At 38.3% G+C, this 19,624-nt stretch overlaps 1 protein-coding gene across 4 annotated transcripts in view; it reads left to right on the forward strand.

The window, feature by feature from the left end:
- Window positions 1-19,624, forward strand: part of CC2D2B (coiled-coil and C2 domain containing 2B) — a 42,309-nt gene that overhangs the window by 20,821 nt on the left and 1,864 nt on the right. Inside the window, exons 18-37 of one of the 4 annotated variants that reach the window (XM_081863149.1) lie at window positions 783-930; window positions 1,014-1,152; window positions 1,480-1,683; window positions 2,198-2,287; window positions 2,752-2,846; window positions 3,139-3,309; window positions 5,620-5,722; window positions 7,347-7,456; window positions 8,396-8,492; window positions 9,025-9,123; window positions 9,392-9,574; window positions 10,476-10,679; window positions 11,039-11,128; window positions 12,008-12,121; window positions 13,460-13,594; window positions 15,572-15,694; window positions 17,105-17,163; window positions 18,211-18,388; window positions 18,816-19,106; window positions 19,246-19,556. In XM_081863149.1, the coding sequence (XP_081719275.1) occupies window positions 783-930; window positions 1,014-1,152; window positions 1,480-1,683; window positions 2,198-2,287; window positions 2,752-2,846; window positions 3,139-3,309; window positions 5,620-5,722; window positions 7,347-7,456; window positions 8,396-8,492; window positions 9,025-9,123; window positions 9,392-9,574; window positions 10,476-10,679; window positions 11,039-11,128; window positions 12,008-12,121; window positions 13,460-13,594; window positions 15,572-15,694; window positions 17,105-17,163; window positions 18,211-18,388; window positions 18,816-19,004 (2,531 nt within the window). In that variant the 3' untranslated portion in view covers window positions 19,005-19,106; window positions 19,246-19,556. Of the gene's footprint in view, window positions 1-782; window positions 931-1,013; window positions 1,153-1,479; window positions 1,684-2,197; window positions 2,288-2,751; window positions 2,847-3,138; window positions 3,310-5,619; window positions 5,723-7,346; window positions 7,457-8,395; window positions 8,493-9,024; window positions 9,124-9,391; window positions 9,575-10,475; window positions 10,680-11,038; window positions 11,129-12,007; window positions 12,122-13,459; window positions 13,595-15,571; window positions 15,695-17,104; window positions 17,164-17,421; window positions 18,389-18,815; window positions 19,107-19,245; window positions 19,557-19,624 lie in introns of those variants that run through there. The other 3 variants (XM_081863151.1, XM_081863152.1, XM_081863150.1) reach the window with 3 other exon arrangements.

The raw sequence follows: 19,624 nt of genomic DNA on the forward strand, positions 1-19,624 counted from the left end.
CTACCTTTAGACCTCTGATAAGTCACTGTGAGGGCTAGTTAATATGCAATGATGGCAGATCCATGCCTTTAGATGTAGCTCGATGGGCATAGTCAAGGGGGGGCAGCTGCCCCCCTGAAACAAAACAAATAATAAATACAAATCTGAGGTTCTGCCCTCCCTAACTAAAAACTCGGCTACACCCATGTGTAGAACTGTCCCAGTCACAGAGTAAAAGGAGCACAGGTAAGGGGTGTATAAGCCACCCTTCACTGACAGCTTACCTTCTTAGAGCATATCATCCTGATTCAAACACCAAGCATTTCTGGGGTAACAAACTGTGAAGAGGTAAATTGAGGGTATTAAAGTTTCAATCAACTGTACACTCTTTTATTATTCAAAAACAGACCATCATATCCTCATGTGAGTGGTCAGATCCACGTTTAAACACACGAAGCTGCTGTTGTCATGATTAGTTTGGCCTTAACACTGCTGTCCTAACCATTTCCATTAACATAATGGTGGCCAGGATACTTCACTCTGATCACTTGTTTGTTATCAGACAAAAAAACCCAGCTCAGGAGTTCGGGTATAAATTGGATGTATAGCAGTTATCATTAATTCATTCAAATGATGTAAAAGTAGGAATGTTTGGGGGTGTTAATGGTAGTTTATATCTCATATTTGTTTCCTCTCTCTCTTTCTGTGTAGGCTTATCCGCATTGCGGCATTAATGTTAGTAATAATATGTTAAACATAAGGTCTTGTTATCAAAAGGCTTATTTCAGTTATGTTTTTGACAGATGTATCTTTTTTCCTTGATGAAAAGGAAAGAGAAGAACTATGTATTCTGACATCAGGAAAATTAATGTATTCTTTATCTTGGACAGTTGATGACACAGGAGCTCCTTTAGCACCCACATTTCAGCCCCTTCATGTTGCCTGCATTAGGTAATAAGGTTTATATTTGCTGAATTAAGTTCCATCATAATGAGACTTGTTTATCCCTTTAATTCTTTTTTCTTTTTCTTTAGTATGCCAAGGTATATCGATTCAGGAAAAGGAACTGGAATTTGGCAGCATTCTGACATACAGAAACTAATTGAGTGGGCAAAAGAAGCCAATATTGATCCAAATAACCCTGACTATTTGGATTTGATTGAGATAATCATGGTAAATATTTAGGTCTTAGTAGCTAGTGTATCAGTTGATACTTAGGTCTTTGTCATATCAGAGACTTTTTGGAAATGTGAGGTGTGCATTTGACACACATTTTGCATCTGACACACCAGATTTGCAAGATCCATTCACCTGCACTTTCTGATGTGCAAAATTTGTGTTTTCAGTGATTATGCTTTATCATTTCAGCATGCATGTGGAACATAACATTGCAAGCGGTATTAAGAAAAGTAAATTTTTTAGTTTACATTTAGAAACAACAGCCATATTTATTTGTTGTAGGCAACTAACTTGCTAAATAAATTATTTTATATTTCCTAGTATACAAAATCCTTGGAGCAAAATGAATCAAAATACTTTCGTCTTGAACAGCTGCAAGAAGAATTTAACTTTGTTACTGCAGAAGAGATTACAAATTGTAAACGTTTCCAGCTGTTGCAGCTGAGAAGCTTGGGACAGTTAGATTTCTATGGTTTCCAGCAAATCCCTCTGTATGACAGAGAAATACCAGACACAGTCTTTCAGGTATTCCACTTTAAAAACAAATGTTGGCCTACAATTTTGGATACTGTTTGCTTGAATACAAACAGTATTGGCTATGTGTTTCATTCTAATATCCGCATTCATGTTGGGCAATATTGATTATGTATTCTGAGGAATGGAGCTTTATGATGCCTTTTTACATAGTTTTAGTAAATTCATTTAAAAAATTTATTTCCATCTTGTCTTTCTTTCAAGAAGCTCAAGACTGCATACATAATCCCAGGCTGTTGAATAACATATGGAGAAAACAGGAAACAAGGAAATATCAAATATATAATGTTTATATAGGAAATCAAAGATATACATTAATTCATACAAAAAAGTACTTAGAAAGTATTATTCTAAAGCTGAGGGACAAAATGCTTGAGAGTTATGCGAGTTTCCCAGATACAATGAAAAATGGAACATAATTGTATCAAATTAACTTGTATATGGCTAGCTGCACAATCCAGTGAAAATTAATGCTTTATGATTAATGAACTAATTCTTATTTCAGGCATATGGGAACCAGTTAGAAAAGGACATGATGACAGATGCAGATCCTATTTCTGCACGAAGGAATAGTTCAGCCACTTTTGTTAGGATGGTATGATTCTTTCCATAAATTTAATATGAACCATAAATGGCTACAGAAGAACTGGAAATACAGCTAGGTATTTCAGTCTGGGTTGGGTTCAAGAACTGTTTGAGTCATCTTGTGTCAGACTTGGTTTCATGTCAGTATTGTATGCCTATGAAGCATCAAAATTGTCATCACTGCACCTGCAACAATGATCATATGTAGCACACCTGTGCTTAACTGTCCCCGCCATTTGCTGTTGGGATCTGGAGGAACCCTTTCAATTCCCACTTAGAACTAAAAGTAATATCTGATTTCAAAATAAAAAATAAATAAAAAATAGATTTTATCCATATCATGTTCTAAAAAAGTAGTCTGTAATGCAAAAACATTTGAAGTATATTTGACCTTACAATATTGGTGTCTATGTAGCTAAACCCATGATGATTTAGTTTCAGATTGCATTCATAGAGTCTCTTTTTTATATACAGATGAGAAAACAAGCTACAAAACGAATTGTGACCATTAGGCACAAGTTTAACTTATCAGATATTGTGAATGATTATGAAGAAATTATATCTATGAGGTACAATATTCATTTATTATGTAAAAGCTTAATGGACTATACCCCATTCACTTTGCTGCTTAGTGTAGGGCTATGTACATATATTTTTGGCTGTTCTATAATCTTCCATAGACCACCTGACTAAAGTTTCTGAATTTTACGGTTCATTTTATTACAAATAGCCTATAGAAAAACATTGAAGTTTAAAACTCATTTTTCTAGAATTATGTTACAAAATGCATAATTAAGATTTAGATTTTTCTCATATGAGCATATGCAAGTCTGATCTAAATTATTTCCTTCTTTTAAATAGTGAATTGAGTAATGCAATTTTCAAGCTAGGTGAACGCAAAAGGCATTTGAAACCACAAAGGAAAGAGAGGCGAAAGATTCCAGCACAGGCTGTCTCTGATGGAGATGTAAAACTTCTCATCAGAATATTGAGAGCCTATAATATTCCTGCAAGAAAGGCACCACCAACTAAGTAGGTACAGAATTCCTAGATTATAAAGGTCTTGACTCTTGAGAATGACCGCTCCCCGCATAAAACGGGAGGCAACCTTTGTGTGGACACGCGCAGCCCCTGGATCTGGAGCGGCTCCATCAGCATAGGCTTGGCTTTGCCTTCCCTCAGGTGGGATACCTGGAGGTCTCCGCCTACCCCAGTCAGTTGTCCAGTCCCACCTGGGGGAAGCGTTGCCAAGGAGATTAGGCCAGGTAGGGGAGGGATTACCTGCCCACACAATAGAGGGAGGATCTTACCTGGGAATCCTCACTTGGCTCCAGAGCTTCTCCCACCCTACCCACCCTCAGTTAATGCCTTATTTTGCAGGTTAACTCTTCTTCACAGGTTTTGCAGGTTAACTTTTCTTCACAGGTATGCGGGCGCTGCTACGTTAAGGTCACTGTCAAAGGGCCGGAAAGAAATTTCCCTGCATTGGCAGGTTTCGCCTTTCCCGTAGCAAAACGTCACAACTCTGGCAGTATCAGGCCTTGGGCGGAATCCTTTTGTCCATCTTCCTCTTTGCAGCGGCGATACCAGGGCTCCCTGTTAAAGGGGTTTCTGAAGGGAGGCTTTGACCGTACGCCGAAAGGTCGTCATTGCTCTCCCTTGCGGTGGTGGCGTAACGGGGGTGGCTATCTCTGCTTGAACATATGTTCTCCAGAGCCGACCCATCCCCCACACAAACACTGGATAACCCTGATGCTCCCTAGGTCCTCGGCTGGGGACTGGGGAGGGAGAACGCCCAATGCCTGAGCCAAGGTCTACCCACATTTGAAATTTAATAAAGTTGTGGCCAATTTAATCCCATAGCACGTTGTCTTGAGTCGTTATTCCACATGATGGGGGAGGGGCGCTCGGGATCTGGGGACTCCGCCTGTCCACGCAAAGACTGTTTATATCAACACATTGTGTCATAGAGAATTGCATAATGGTTGGGTTCTGTCTGTCTCGGGAGTTGCATACATATTTCATAATCTGTTCTATATGCCTATCAGTATAAAGTTTCCCCTTGGACATAACATCTAGAATGAAGGAACCATTTCAACTGCTAAGAATACTGCTACAAATATTTTGTTAAGTATCTTCAGTATCTTAAAAGTCACTGAATGAAGTGAGACAGATACAATGGTTAAGTTAGAAAAAAATATTTATGGGAAAATACAGTGAAATAGAAGTATAACAAGGAGAATTATAGGGAAAGCATATTAAAACATAGTGCATATTTTACTGCAGCTTCTAATCATCAACACATTGTTAGCATTTTGTGCTATTTTTATCTGAAGTTCAGCTGTGCAGTGAAATACTATTTTAGTGTACAGATATGTAGAAGGATTTTGTGAAAGTGTAAATGGTTAGCATAATAGCCACTAAATCTAATCAAATTATGTTGAAAAATCAAGGCTTTAGTGTATTCTGAAACAAACTAATAATAATTTTACAAGTTACAGTGTTTGAAAGTATGTTTGTTCTTTTATACATTACTATGCAAGTAATTTGGATTACAAAATAGTATGCCGTAGCTGCAAGCAAACAGAGCTTCCTTTCAGAGAATCTAAATAATATTTTAACAATAATGATTGACGTAGGGGGCAAATCACAAAATACTTGCACTGGTTTAGTCTCATTGACTTGCATAGAATTACAAGCATTATGCTGCAATTCTCCCTTAAGAGATGCATTATTCATGATTTTGCTTAAGTAGCAAAGCACAAAGAAAACTATTAACTATTATTGCTTCCAAACTCAGAATGAAGGCATGGATGGATGGATGTGGTTTAAATAAAGAGCCACAACTTTATTGAGCCACTGAATATTGAGCTACCTGCAACAGGCAGACTAATCTTAATTTAGCACACACACTCTACAAATGTAGGTGCCTACCAGGTTGTGGAGGTATAGCAATGGATACTGCCTCCTGCTGTCTCTGTCTTGCTTGGCCAACTCCATCTTGGCTCAGGGCCCCAGTTCAGAAGATTGCTGCTCATTGCTAACCCCTTTTCACCTGGTTAGCAATTAACGGAAAGCAAGCTGGCTGCCTACCTGCTGAGATTGCGCCTCTGATAACATTCATTTTTTTCCTGTCTCAGTTTGCAAGTGTGTATGCTGCAATGTCAACTTTCAAAAGTGGTCTTTTCCTGCCTCCACTCCAGCAGGAGTGCATTTCTACTGCCTTTTATTTCTAGTAACAACCAGCCAATTATGTACCTATACATAAGTAGGGAATCTTGATGCATGTTAATGAGGTAAACTTGCTGAAATATGCATGTAATTCTTGTTTACTATCTCAAGGGTTGGAGTTGCTAATTCACCATCCTATTTACCAAATCGTATGTCCAGAGGCAGACATATTTTGTCAGGAAATTCAGCCTATTCAGCAGACCCTTTGTATGAGGTAATTATTAAAAACAACAACATTTATATGCTCCCCTCTAAATTAATTTCCAAATCATGTGTATTTTTTGTGTGCAGAAATTAGTCTAAAGACTGCAGTATATTTAGACATAGTTTTATCTTGTGGTTAAAAGTTTGCTTTCATTGAACAACAAGGCCTCTTTTTTGCTTCTGAATCTCAGATATTTCAGCTAATTTGAATGCTAGTATTCAGGGGGTGGAATTTGATTATTACATTGAGGGAGAAGGGAGCAATCTGTGCTTGAATCAACACCCATGCTGTGCTGGCAGGACTTCAACGAGCTTCGTGGCATAGGGATTGAAAGTTATCCTATACCTTGCAGTAAAATACATTTATTTTTGGAGAATGAGGTGATTCTAAAATTTTATTTTTAATGTTGAAGACATAATGTTCTCTGCAATAAGACTAGGTAGAGCAGGGTTCAGACTGAATGCAGGACTCAGGTTGTGCTCCAGCAACACAGAGCTCCAGGGTTGGATCAGCAAGGAACAAACTAAGACTTGATGTCATACAGTAGTAGCAACAGCTGTATCCTAAGTGCTAGCCTTGCCCATTGCAAAAAAAGGAGTACCTTCCATGAGTGTCCACAGAAATAATGGAGGCGGGGCAATGTCTATGACTTGTAACCACAGCTTATTGACTTGATTATTCAGTCTTTTTATGACTGAACCACATGCACATAGTGCTGAAGAGAAACAACAGGAAACTGGTGGGCTGTTCCTGCTGGTGATACACTATATTCTATGACAGGGGTCCCCAAACTAAGGCCCGCGGGCTGGATAAGGCCCGAGGGACTCGTTTATCCAGCCTGCGGCAACCCCCGCTGCTCGCTCTTACTGGCGCTGCGCTGCGCGGCTGCCCACTTCCGGGTCGGAGGAGCACCGGAAATAACTTGGGCGCATGCACACAATGCTTGCACATGTGCACAAGTTATTTCCGGTGCTCATCTGGGTCAGAGGAGGCCCGTGCACATGTGCACAAGCTATTTCCGGTGCTCCTCCGACCTGGAAGTGCGCCAGAAATAGCGTGTGCACACACGTATGGGCACGCACTCCCCCGCCCTCTGGCCTGCTGCCCGGTCGGCGCTGGAGACCCTGGCCTGAGGCGCGGTAAGTTTGCTGGCCACTGTTCTATGAGATCATACATTTCAGAATTAACTTCTAACAAGCTGCTTGATTTGTCTATTCAACAATAATAGCATAAGGCACTAGTAAGACATATAGCTTCAGTTTGTCTATACTGTAGGACTCTGAACCAGGTTAAAAAAGTCTAAGACTAAATTCCACACCTTTTACACAGCATCTGCCTTGGCTGTGGTTAGGGATGTAGTTTACAGTTTGGTACCAGTTTGGTTGTCAATTCACCAAACTGGCAACTGGTTTTGTGATAGAATGAGAACTGGAGTGTATTTTTCTCTCGTAATGCCCACTGGGTATATTATATTGGGAGGGGGGGAGAGAAATGCATTACATGAGTAACTTTGATACTGATTTTTAAAATGTCTGCAGTTTATCTAAATAAGGAAAATATCTATGATCAATAGGCCTGAAAATGAGACAAAACCAAAATAAATTCCAGTATGTACTGCACATTTTTATTTTAGGTGGGTGTCCACCCTTTTGTAGAAGTTACCTTTCAGGACACAATCTATCAAACTAGCACTGCTGATGGCTCTCATCCATGTTGGAATGAAGAACTGCAAGTTGATTTTATGTAAGTTACATGTATCTCACTTTTAATAATGTATACAGTACTTCCAGTTTTCTGTAGCCAAATGTTTTTTACATTGCAGCCTGTTCCATTATTTTAAGTCTCTGATTTCAACTGTATATATCGGTTACATATGTTAAATCAGTAATCCCTTATTTTGCATGGTTGTGGAAATTATCTGAATATTATCATAGGGGTTGCCTTGCAGAGAGCCTGAAGAATATGAAATGTTGAAGGCTTCAGACTTTTTTTTTGTTTAGAAATATAGGTTTGGATCCCAGGTTCCACATTCTTGAGTGGAAGCAGTTCTGATCATGTATTTGGTGAGTGGAGGGAGTCACAGATTTCCTCCCAGCTGCAGAATCTCCTGGAGGATAAAGATACCAATGGCGACTAGCTGTGATGGCTATGTTCTGCTTTCGCTTTTGGAGGCAGTATGTCTCTTAAGAACCAGCTTCTTGGAATCACAAGTAGGGAGGGTGCTGTTGCACTCAGGTCTTCCTTGTAGTCTTCCCATGGGCATCTGTTTGGCCAGTGTAAAAACAGGATGCTGGACTATATGTGTCTTCAGTCTGACCCATTGGGGCTCTTCTGCTGCCCCACCTCCTCAACTATTCATGGCAGGACCCATTCAGAATGGCTTGAGAGGTTATGCATAAAGATGCAGTGCACAAGCAGAACTGCTTACAGAACATTAAACCAAAACCTCAGTACAGTATTACAGTACAGTCATAACTCGGAAGTCAGTCCATTCCAGAAGTCTGTTCAGCTTCCAAAAGAACGTTTGAAAACCGGAACACTCACTTCTGGTTTTCAATTGTCTGGGAACTGGAACATTCTACTCCCAAGACGTTCGAGATCCGAGTTACGACTGTACATAGTTTCAGTAACTTTGTTGTCAAAATGTTTGATTTAATGTTTTTGCTTTTGTTTTTGTTTCAGCTCTCCAGGGCATGATTATACTTTTTCAGGGCTATCTAAAATCAAAGACAATATAAATATTAACATTTTTGATGAATTTGTGATTGAAAAGCATGAGGTAAATTGTAGACTAAATTTGTTTGGGTAATGTGTACAAGGAATCACAGAAGGTTAGAGTATAATATGGTGGAGTACAGTATTGTATTACAGATTTTAAAGAAAAGTCTGGTATTTTGTACACCAAACCCTATTTCAGCATCATATTTGAAACTAGACAGCATTTTTTCTAAGAATATATTTATAACCCAGCTAAATCATTTGATACTTTTACAAGTATTAGGTGTTACCTCTTGTTTCTAGTTTAAATATTTACCCTGCATTTCTTTTCAAATTGTTTATTAACACTAGAAATAAAATTGGTGATATTTAATGAGGAGAGAATATTATTGAAAATCTGTTTCGTGCCCCCAAAGTTTTTGATAAGTTGCTGCAAGGAAAATACTTTTGGTCTGCTTAAACACCTTACACCTTGTTTAGGCAGTAAGTGAATAAAGACATGAGATAGTTCTAAGATTCAGCTGTTGAGAAAACATAGTTGAATAATGCATACTAAAATACAAAAGATTAATGCAAATTATTAACTTGGTTAGGACACATGTCCAAAAAACTGCAGTGGTCACTCCTATGTAAGAAAGAATTGGCTTGGATCAGTTATGTTTCCTTTCTCTACACTCCTGGAGCAATCAAAGGTAATGAAGAAGAATCATGCTTTTAAAGATTTTGTATATTTAGTGTATTTTTGGTTTCTATGGAAGCCGCCCAGAGTGGCTGGGGACCCCAGCCAGATGGGCGGGGTACAAATAAATTATTATTATTATTATTATTATTATTATTATTATTATTATGAGTTGCTTTTAAAGTAGCAAGATCGTAATGCAGCCATATCATCAGATTTTTAAACTCTTAGCTTAATACTTGCATTTGTTTCAGTAAGCCAAATAATGTATGTTTTCATAGATTTGTGGTACATTTCAAGTAAATATGCCACCGGTTTTGCTTGGATATACTTGGAGTAAGACATATGTGCCTCCCAAAGAAGAATGTCATGGTCAGAACTTGAAGGAATATACTTTTTTAACCATTTTTGCCACTATTGAACCTCAAATATCTTCTACTGAAAATAATTTAGAATCAGACAAGGTTGGCCTTTATTTTTTACTCTGTTTAATAAATAGGATCATTTGCATGAAATTATTGCTTTGAAATTTATAACTGAGATTATAGTTTTGATCTCAGTTTAAAATAAGTTTTTAAGGACTTTGGAAGAACCGGCTGGATCAGGCCAATTGGCCTTCTAGTCCATCATTCTGCTCTCACAGTGGGCAACCAGATGCCTGTGGAAAGCCCAAAAGGAGGACCTTATCACAAGAGCATTCCCCACTCTTGTGGTTTGCAACAACTGGTATTCAGAAGCCCACGACCTCCAAGCATGGAAGCAGAGCATAAACACATGGCTATTAGTTATTCATGGCTGTATCCCCCATGAATTTTTCCAGTCCTCTTTTCAAACCACCCAAGTTGGTGGTCATCATTGCCTCCTGCAGAAACATATTCCATAGTTTACATGTGTGCTGTGTGAAGAAGCACTTTAGTTTGTTTGTTTTGAATGTTTCAACATTCAGCTTCACTGAATGTCCGTGAGTTCTAATATTATGAGACAGGGAGAAAAACTTTTTGCTATTAACTTTCTTCATACGTAATTTTATACTGTTTCATCATGTCACCTCTTACTTTCCATATACTGTCCATTCATTCAGTTTGTAGAGGTCTTTTTGGAGCTCTACACCAGGCATAGGCAAACTCGGCCCTCCAGATGTTTTGGGACTACAACTCCCATCATCCCTAGCTAACAGGACCAGAGGTCAGGGATGATGGGAATTGTAGTCCCAAAATAGCTGGAGGGCTGAATATGCCTATGCCTGCTCTACACAATCCCTTTTTGTTTTAACAATCCTGAACAATGAATGACCCTGAACAATTTAATATCATCAGCAAAGTCAGCCACATCACTGTTCACTTCTAACTCTAGATTGTTTTTCAGTTCATAGATCATGAAGATCAAACACTGTTGCAAAAAGCATACATTTTTAAGCAAACATGCAAAGCATTGTTTCCAAAGAGGAGAATAATAACCTCAGCTTTTAACAATCAAGGAAGAAATATTTTAGTAACAAAGTACATTACCTCTCTGAATCCACCTCAGCAGTTATTAGATATGTGTGCTGATGAGCCTAACTCAACTTCTGTAAGTATGTAATGTTTATCACAGAATCAGCACATACTTGGTGGGCTGGGGTGCTCACAGCAGGGGTCCCACAATTAAAGGCAAACTGTTGGAAACTATGAGCTGTAAGGCTGGCATTGCAGCATTTTGTTCCAGCTATGAAACTGAGACATGTGATGCTGAGGACAGTCAATATCACAGCCAAAGCTCACATCCATCATCAGGGTGGCATAAGATCATAGCTAACCTCTGTAAGAATGTAAAAAAAAGGTAACACAATGAGTTAATTATTGCTTGATGCCTTTAATTAAATGCCAAATGTCAGATGGATTATTTTAATATGTCTTTCTGAGACAGGCATACTCCTATTTGTTTTGTAGGATCTTATATCACGATTTGTGTCTTTAATTCCTTGTATATCAGACACTGGGGATGAAAATGATGATGTTGATCTTTGGATGACATCAGAGGTATATGCCTTTTTATTTTTGCTGTGCTTTTTTTTACTGGTTTGATTTTTTTAAATGTAAATTGCATTTCTTAACCACTTTAAAAAGGATTTTATTGAAGAGCAGGGTATAAATTTCTTAAATAAAAAAAAGTTTTGATGTTAACTTTTAAGTCATAATAATATACCTGAAAATATGAGCAATGATGTTTGAAATGTTTCTGCAGTTCAAACAGCTTGAAGTTTGAGGGTCTTCTAAGTTAATTAAGATGAGGGGAGGGGCAGAAGCTAAACTGATAAAAGTAACAAGTCACCAGCCCTGCGTAGCTTTCGTGCAAGTACTGTAGTCAAAAAAGAAATTCCTTAACCATGTGTATGCCACAGAATTTGATCAATATATTACACCATTGGAAAGAAAGATTCTAAGAGGAAATTACAGGTGTTACATCTGTTCCAGTTAAAATGGTAGAAAGTGTTACTAAAGCAAGACTTGCTAAAAAATATGGTAGAATTAGGGCCCCATCAGAATGATGTAGGTAGTTGGCAAAACTTGGATGGGGGCATCTTCCGCAGGATTACAGAGGCTTCCCGAACTTCATAGTGGCTTTCAAAGGGGTACTTTCATCCCAAGCTAAATAAAGCAGTACAGCAGTATGAGCACCTTGAACTTAGTCTGATTATTTTTATTATTTACATAATTATATGTTTAAATATAGCAGTGGAAGAAACATAACTTGTGAGAGCATTGTGATTTTTTTATTTTGCTACTTGATCTTTAAATAACATGCAAGCTGCTATTTCTGAACTTCCTCGTGGCAATGCCACTGTAGTATTATTTTTGTGGGAAGATGAAGGATATATGCATTGCTTTTAAAAATGAATGATCTTCTATTTCTAACAGAATTTCCTTGAACTTGGTATTGGTAGTAAAGAAGAACATGCAGTGCTTCTGTGTAACTACTTTCTGTATATTGGGAAAAAAGCATGGGTACTGTTGGGAACATCAGTGTTAGAAGTAAGTCTGGCAAAATATTTCAATCTTTGTTTCTATAATTCAGGGGTTGGTGAACTTTTTCGTTCTCAGTTCAGTGCAGATCAGTATGGAGAGAATCAGCGGCAGCAGGAAACCATAGAGGGTGAATGGTTATATGCTAAGTAGATGTTGTTCTTGGTATGTCTGTGTTCAGAAGAGGAATGGCATGAAAATAAGAGTAGGCATGAACAACAGGGTCAGTAGTGAGCCCAGCGCTGAAAGAGAGCAACATAAACAAGTGCAAAAACCTTGAATGGGCAAGGAAATGAACCAGCTGACTCTGGAAGTGTCATCAGCAAATTCAGCCATTGAGCCAAATGAGATGCAGGCTTCAGGTTTCCTGCCTGTGGTGTAGTTCTTCTCAGAAATATAAGCCACATAACAAGTGGAACAGTATAAATTCATAGCTTTATTATGCACTTTGAGTCCAATCCAAAGGCTTAGGCGTAGCAGGAACAGGAGGACAGTGTTAAAAGAAGCTGCCGGATTAAAGAAAATCCATTAAAGTTATCAAATAATAAATTGTTTCGGGATAAGTTATTTCAAAACCCCGTTTAAATGGAGTGTAGTCTTATCTTTGATATTAAATGATCTATCATGTGTGATCCTTAAGATATTGTATTATTGATTCAACGGCACCCATGACAATAAATTCTTAATATTATTTGTTTTAGATTTATATATTCTTCATTACTTAATAATAGTTACACACCTCTGTCCCATTCTCTTGAAATAAAATGGCCCTAGCTTTTATCAAGCCAAGTATTTATGTGAATAAGGATTGTAGGATTTCTAAAAGATACCAAATTGCTATTTTATTTCTCAGTATATTAGAAAGTATAAGGAGTAAATATAATATATAGTTTCTCCTGTATTTGTAAAGGAGCAAAAACTATACATAGGACCCAATAGTAATCTTTTGGCAATGTAAAAACTGGAATAAACAAGCAGTATAGATATGGCAATAATCCAAGAGTAGAAACAGAGAGAATTTCCATTACTAGAATGATGAAATATGATCTTGGATATGGTATACATGTTGAAATTGATAGCTATTCTAAAGGTTAACAAGAGAGCAAGAGTCTTATTGAAAAATTGTCATTGTTCATAATGTATTAGTGTAATAACAAAGTGCAAGATAATGTGTTTTATTTATTTCTTCCTTCCCTCTTGTATAAACACAGACATTATAGGTTAAGTGTTGCTTTATTTATTTTCTTATTTTTTCCATGTTATAGAGGCAGGAAAATAGAGTTTTTTACGGGGTTTTTTGGTAATTTTTTTAACAACAAAGCTGGCTGTATCCTTTGCTTATTACAGGGGAAAGTAGCTTATGTAGCAACACAAGAAAATGGAGAGTATTTTCTGTGGAATCCACTGAGTGGCCAGTGCTATAAGCAGTTTGATGCATTTTGCCCTCTACAGAGTGTTGATTGCTTAATCAGCTGGGAAAATGTAAGTATGATTAAATGGAGCAGAAATACAAAATACTGTTACATGCTTCCTGCATCATTGTGGGAAGATTCATTGGCAGTGGTGGGTTTGTAATACTGTATTTCTTTACAGTAACAGAACATAGTGATGACAAATACACCCTTCTAATTAGATTTAACAGCTTGCAGCAGATTTCCAGAGAGCAACATTTATGGTCTGACCCTCCTCCTTGCAGCCCTGTTTCCAACTAATTTCAGCTGTAAAGCTCTCAGGCAGCTTACCCGTTCACTCACATTTAAATTATCAACCAATTTTAGATGCTTTTCCTCAGCTGAAGAAGGCCCAGGACATACCCAGCTTGAGCCTGATAACTATATTTCCCGATAAAAGTTCCCATTAACCATCACTGTTGTGAAAATGTTGTAATCTGGGTAGAGAAATTGGCAATATTATACCACTAATGAGGGATCTTTGTAAGGTTTGGGAGTTAATACAATTAGTGTTTGTTTCCAGGTTGGTGGCAATGAGTCTCCAGCTAAGATATCATTCTGCAATATAGTCATATGTGCGACTATTAAATCTGTAAATATTTTATAAAATACTGTAGAAAATCCATCTGGACCAAGAGATTTTCTCACTTCTAGTTTTTAATTGCCATTCCATAAGTCCACAGCTTCCTTTACAGTTGGTATTTGTGTTGTGCTTAAAAAATTGTATCTTTTTTTTTTTTTTTGAGGAGTACGAGGAGGAGAAAAATTCTTTATACTTCTCAGATTTGTTATGTAGAAAATACTTTTCTCCTGGTTTATTTTTAATGGCAGTTATAGTTTCTTTATTGCTTTTATTTCATAATCTTGTGGCTAAGAGTTTAGACCCTCTTCACCCCAGATTCGTATTTTGTTTTGTTTTAAGTACAGCTGTATCATAGTTTTCTCTATTTCTATGGTCTCCAATTCTTTCCACTTTATTTGCAATTTTTTAAAAAGCATTTTTGATCCTGTAACTGTGTGTTTGTTCCAGAAGGGAAATTTCCTGTTCCAGTTGTCATTTTTGTGTCCTGCGTGATATGTTTAAAAGTGATTTTTCCTGTATACATGCCCCTTTCAACACTGCCTTCATTGTTTCCCACAATAGACCAGAGCTTATTCCTTCCGTATTATTTTCCTTATTTTTTTCTAATATTTTAGTCAGTCTTTCTCTTATTACAGTCGTACCTCGGGTTAAAGTCACTTCAGGTTGAGCGTTTTCAGGTTGCATTCCTCAGCGACCCAGAAGTAACAGAACGGGTTACTTCCAGGTTTCGCTGTTCGCGCATGTGCAGATGCTCAAAATGACGTCATGCACATGCGCAGAAGCGGCAAATGCTCAGGATGCGAACGGGGCTCTAGAACAGATCCCGTGCGCATCCAGAGGTACCACTGTAATTGATTTGTTATGAAATACCCTAGTGAGGTTGTATGTTCAACTGGAGTGAATTCAAATTTGGTGCAGACTGGGGCATGCTCTGTTAATTTGATCTCTCCTGTTTGTGTTCTTTCACCGCATTTAACAGTGCGGTGGATGTCAATAGGAAGTCTATTCTGGATCACAAGCTAAACACTGGGTACACATATGTGAGTCATATCTCTCAGATTCATCTCCCCACAGACATTCCTTAGTCCCCACTCTTCTATAAACCTCACCAGTTTCAGTTGGTCTCTGCCTTTGTTAAGTTCTGTAGTGCTGCTACATTTCTGGAACAGCCCACTTTGCAAAACTTCATATAAACACAGGAACTTCTATATTTTGAATCAAATCCAGTATAGACTGGTGGTATTATGTATTAATTTCAGTGTATGTGGAAATGGGAGTATCATTCAGTGACAGCAGATGTTTTGTAAGCAGAAGGTCCTAGGTTCAGTCCATGGCATTTCCAGCTAAAAGGATATGTGGTAGCAGAACTAGTTCAAATATGTGTTTATTTCAATTATTTATTGTTGACATTTTATGTCTTGATAGGTCTGGTTCAACATACAGCAGAACAGTTCACCAATGTGTGTCAGTTTTGATATTTCAAAGGAAAGCTTATGGAAACAGTTTCTTCCATACCATGTTCAGGATTTAAAAATGCAGACTGTACAGGTGACAAATATTTCAAAAAGTACTTACCTTGCAAGTGACTTGCCCAGTGGGGCAGTCCCTCACTGGATGAGCCAACATATTACATATTGTGGTAAGAAGGAAAGAAGAATTTGAGCTAGAATTCTGCTTTAAAAAATTGCAAGTTGCTCTGATACCTGAGAGCTGTGTGTGCATTTAAATCAGGGGTGAGGAACCTCCATGTCACAGGCCTAATTAGACCCACCAAGACTCTCAGTTTGGTCTGTGGAGCTATTTTGGGCAAACCACACCTACCTGTCAGTCAAAAGACATCAAACACAGAAATAATGTGAGCCTTTGTTGTACAAAGCAGTTTAGCAAGGGCACTCAAAAAGGGTGGTCTTCAACATCATTCAATCAACTTTAGGTCAGTGTAGAAGACACAGGTGTTTACTATTTAATAGAGACCATCATAGGATGGAATGCTGGATTGTAGAAATTCTGTTCAATTCTTTACTGTCTTCATAGCTCAGTCAGTAGAGCCTGAGACTCTTATTCTCAGGGTCATGGGTTTGAGTTGGGCAAAGGATTCCTGCATTAAAAGGGGTTGGACTAGATAATGCTCGTGATTCCTTCCAACTCTACAATTGTATGGTTCTATGATTCTTTTAGGAGGAAAGAAACATGCAGTCTCATGGAATCTGGAACTGGAACCACAGGCTAATCCAACATTTCCTCATAGTGGGAAAACAGATGAGAGCTGAAGTTAGAGGGAGGAGTCTATTGTCAATTTTATCTGTGCTCTCACTCCTCTCCCATCAGTGTTAGCATTTTTCTGCACAGCTTCTCTCATTATTAATCTCCGTACCACAAGCAGTATTTAATTGGTGCCAGTTATACTTCAGGAATCTCACTCCCTGACCATCTTATACGTTACAGCTGCATTTTCCTAGTAACGTATGAGGTAAAGGTAAAGGTAAAGGTAAAGGTACCCCTGCCCATACAGGCCAGTCGTGTCCGACTCTAGGGTTGTGCGCCCATCTCACTTAAGAGGCTGGGGGCCAGCACTGTCCGGAGACACTTCCGGGTCACGTGGCCAGCGTGACGAAGCTGCTCTGGCGAGCCGGCACCAGCACAGCACATGGAAACGCCGTTTACCTTCCCGCTATAAAGCGGTCCCTATTTATCTACTTGCACTTAGGGGTGCTTTCGAACTGCTAGGTGGGCAGGAGCTGGGACCAAAAGACTGGAGTTCACCCCACTGCGGGGATTCGAACCGCCAACCATGCGATCGGCAAGCTCTAGGCGCTGAGGTTTTACCCAAAGCGCCACCCGCGTCCCATAACGTATGAGGTGCTTTGTATCCAAAAATTGTGATACCTTCAGAAAATCGTTCCAGATCCTGCTTAATGTGTATCTGTATATTACAGTATTGTACAATATCTGTTTTAGCAAGAAGAACTATTTTACACCCCAACTGATGTAAGTTTAGTCGTAGAGCTACAAAATAGGTATGTACTTTAAACAACATTCTTTCAAATAACTTTTAAAGTTTAGGAGCTTTGGATCAAACTACACGCTGTGTTAATCATGGTGGTGTTTTTTTAAAGCATTTAATGTTACCACTCTTAATTTCAAAGAAAAGCAGCAGGCTGTAGTTATATCATATCATATTGTGGAAGGAAATACCATAGTTTAAATATGCACTGTGTGAAGAAGTGATTCGTCTTGTCTGTTCTAATCCTCCACTGTATGATCTTGGGTGCTAGTATTACGACATAGGCCTGAACTCAGACTGAAAAGAGTCTATGTAATACACCATCACCACCCTGTCAAGCATCTTCCATAAAAAAGAAAAGAGCGAAATACTAGCAACTGTGGAACAGTTGTTAGACTGTTCTAGGTCCAAGATTTGTGTCATTTTTGATGTCCTCTACTTTGGGCTAATGAAGGTGATGAATGGTTGGTGAAAGACCCTGTGTGAGAGGCAGGCAAGGGAAGATCTCCCAGGGTGAGAGGCTAGGAGAAGAAAGGGAAGCTCCCAGTTGAGAGCTGGAAGAGTCTATCCCCTTCAGTGTGAGACTAGGGTTAAGATCTACCTTAGAAGGGGGTTTTGTATTCCCCCTTTCCCTTTTCTCTTTTTTTGGTTTTATATACTTATTGTTTTTTATTATAATATGATTAATTGGCATCAATTTAAAAGATGCCAAAAAAAGAAGTTTTTTCATCCAGCCTGCTGACCAGAAAGAAGCCTTGTAATAAGTTATCTGCCTTCTTCTGTTGCAGTGTCAGTTATGCCACTCAAAAGGCAAGGCCCATTAGCAAACTTGACATCATGACCACTTTCCATTCAGCCTCACTTCCTTCTTATCATAGCTTCTCTTGCATGTATGGTTTGTATGTAATTTCCCCCTTTGCAAATATTGTTTCTGTTCTACATTCCATGACACCCACTAATTTAGACGTTTTGTCACTACAGTGTTAATACAACACTACGTTTTGTTAATACAATGCTGTAATGGTTACTGTTCATGCTGCTACTTTTTTAAAAAAACCAGGATTGAAAAGACTTTGAAAAAGAAATTTATGGAATGGCGATCTCAGCAGCCAACTCGGTGGCATCGACAGTGTACCAGTGTCTTACGACAAATTCTCTCAAATCTAGAATTTAGAAATGGACAGACAGCTAGAGAAAAAGAAGAAAATAATTTAGAGGCTTTCCAGGAACATTACTGGGTTAGTGTTTATGCTGCTAGATTACTGAAATGTCCTGTTCTCAGGGACACTCACTCCCATTATTTCTGCTCTTATAAAGGGTGTGTGTGTGTGTGTGTTGGATCTTTGCAGTCAGGACTGAGCCACAGGCAGACATCACTTAGGAGCTAGGCACAAGGGTTCAGAGATAAGGGATCATGCCCAAGATTTAGAGTTGAGGGGACTAGTGCTCAGAGGTAAAGCCAGAACTCAGAACCAGAACTTAATTATTTCACTAGGTGGCCTTGTTTTTATTTAAACAAACTTCAAACATGAAACACAGTGTTAAGGTACTGAAAACTTATAGAATTTATACTTTCTAAAGTTTAATATCGTTGCTGAGCAAATATGCAACGTTTGATGTTTGACACAGTGATTATTTTATAATTTATTTTCTAAATTTTTGTAGGTTACAGGATTTCCTATTCAAATGCCGTATCTGGATCTACAGTCAATAACTGAAGCTGTTTATCAGACAGGAATTCATTCTTCAGAGGTTCCCAACACAGAATTTGCTCTTGCTGTGTATATTCATCCTTACCCAAATAACATGTTATCTGTCTGGATATATTTAGTATCTTTGGTACGCCATCAGTAAGCAGTACCACAAAACTCGTCAGGAATCAAGAATTTTGATGCAGCCTTGAGGAGCTTGCTGGTTGTGATGTCTGAATTTTCACTCTCATATCAACAAGTAGTAGTTAGTTATGTCTTGAGATTCACATTGCTTTTGCAGAGATTATCTCTTAAATGTTCCTCACATATTGCTTACTAGATATATGTAAAAATGCTGTTCGTTTGTAATTGTATTAACTTGTGTTTTCATTTACTTTCTGCAGTGGTAAACAGCATGAAAAAGATTTTAATAATCAGAAAATAAAAGCTTTCCTTGCACACATCTCTATATTGCAAGATTTAAATTAGCCAGATTCAAAATGTTATATTGCTGGTTCAAGGACTTGTGTTTCTAATGACTACCCAGTGAAAGCATCCTTGGATCAATATTCACCATGAAGCCAAGGGACCAAACCTCCTTTACCTTTGGATAATGTCTGAAATGGCATATTAGCCAGCGATTTGGTTCATTCTGTAGACACTCCTGCATACCATCCTATGCGCAATAGTCAGTGTCTTACAAGTTTGCAGTTATGTATGTTTTGTATTTCCTTTAGTACAGGAGTAGAAATACATTGCTGAATAGCTAGCTGCAGAATTCTA

This window comes from Podarcis erhardii, assembly GCF_964252035.2.
Source record: "Podarcis erhardii genome assembly, chromosome: 5".
NCBI classification, from domain to species: Eukaryota; Metazoa; Chordata; class Lepidosauria; order Squamata; family Lacertidae; genus Podarcis; species Podarcis erhardii.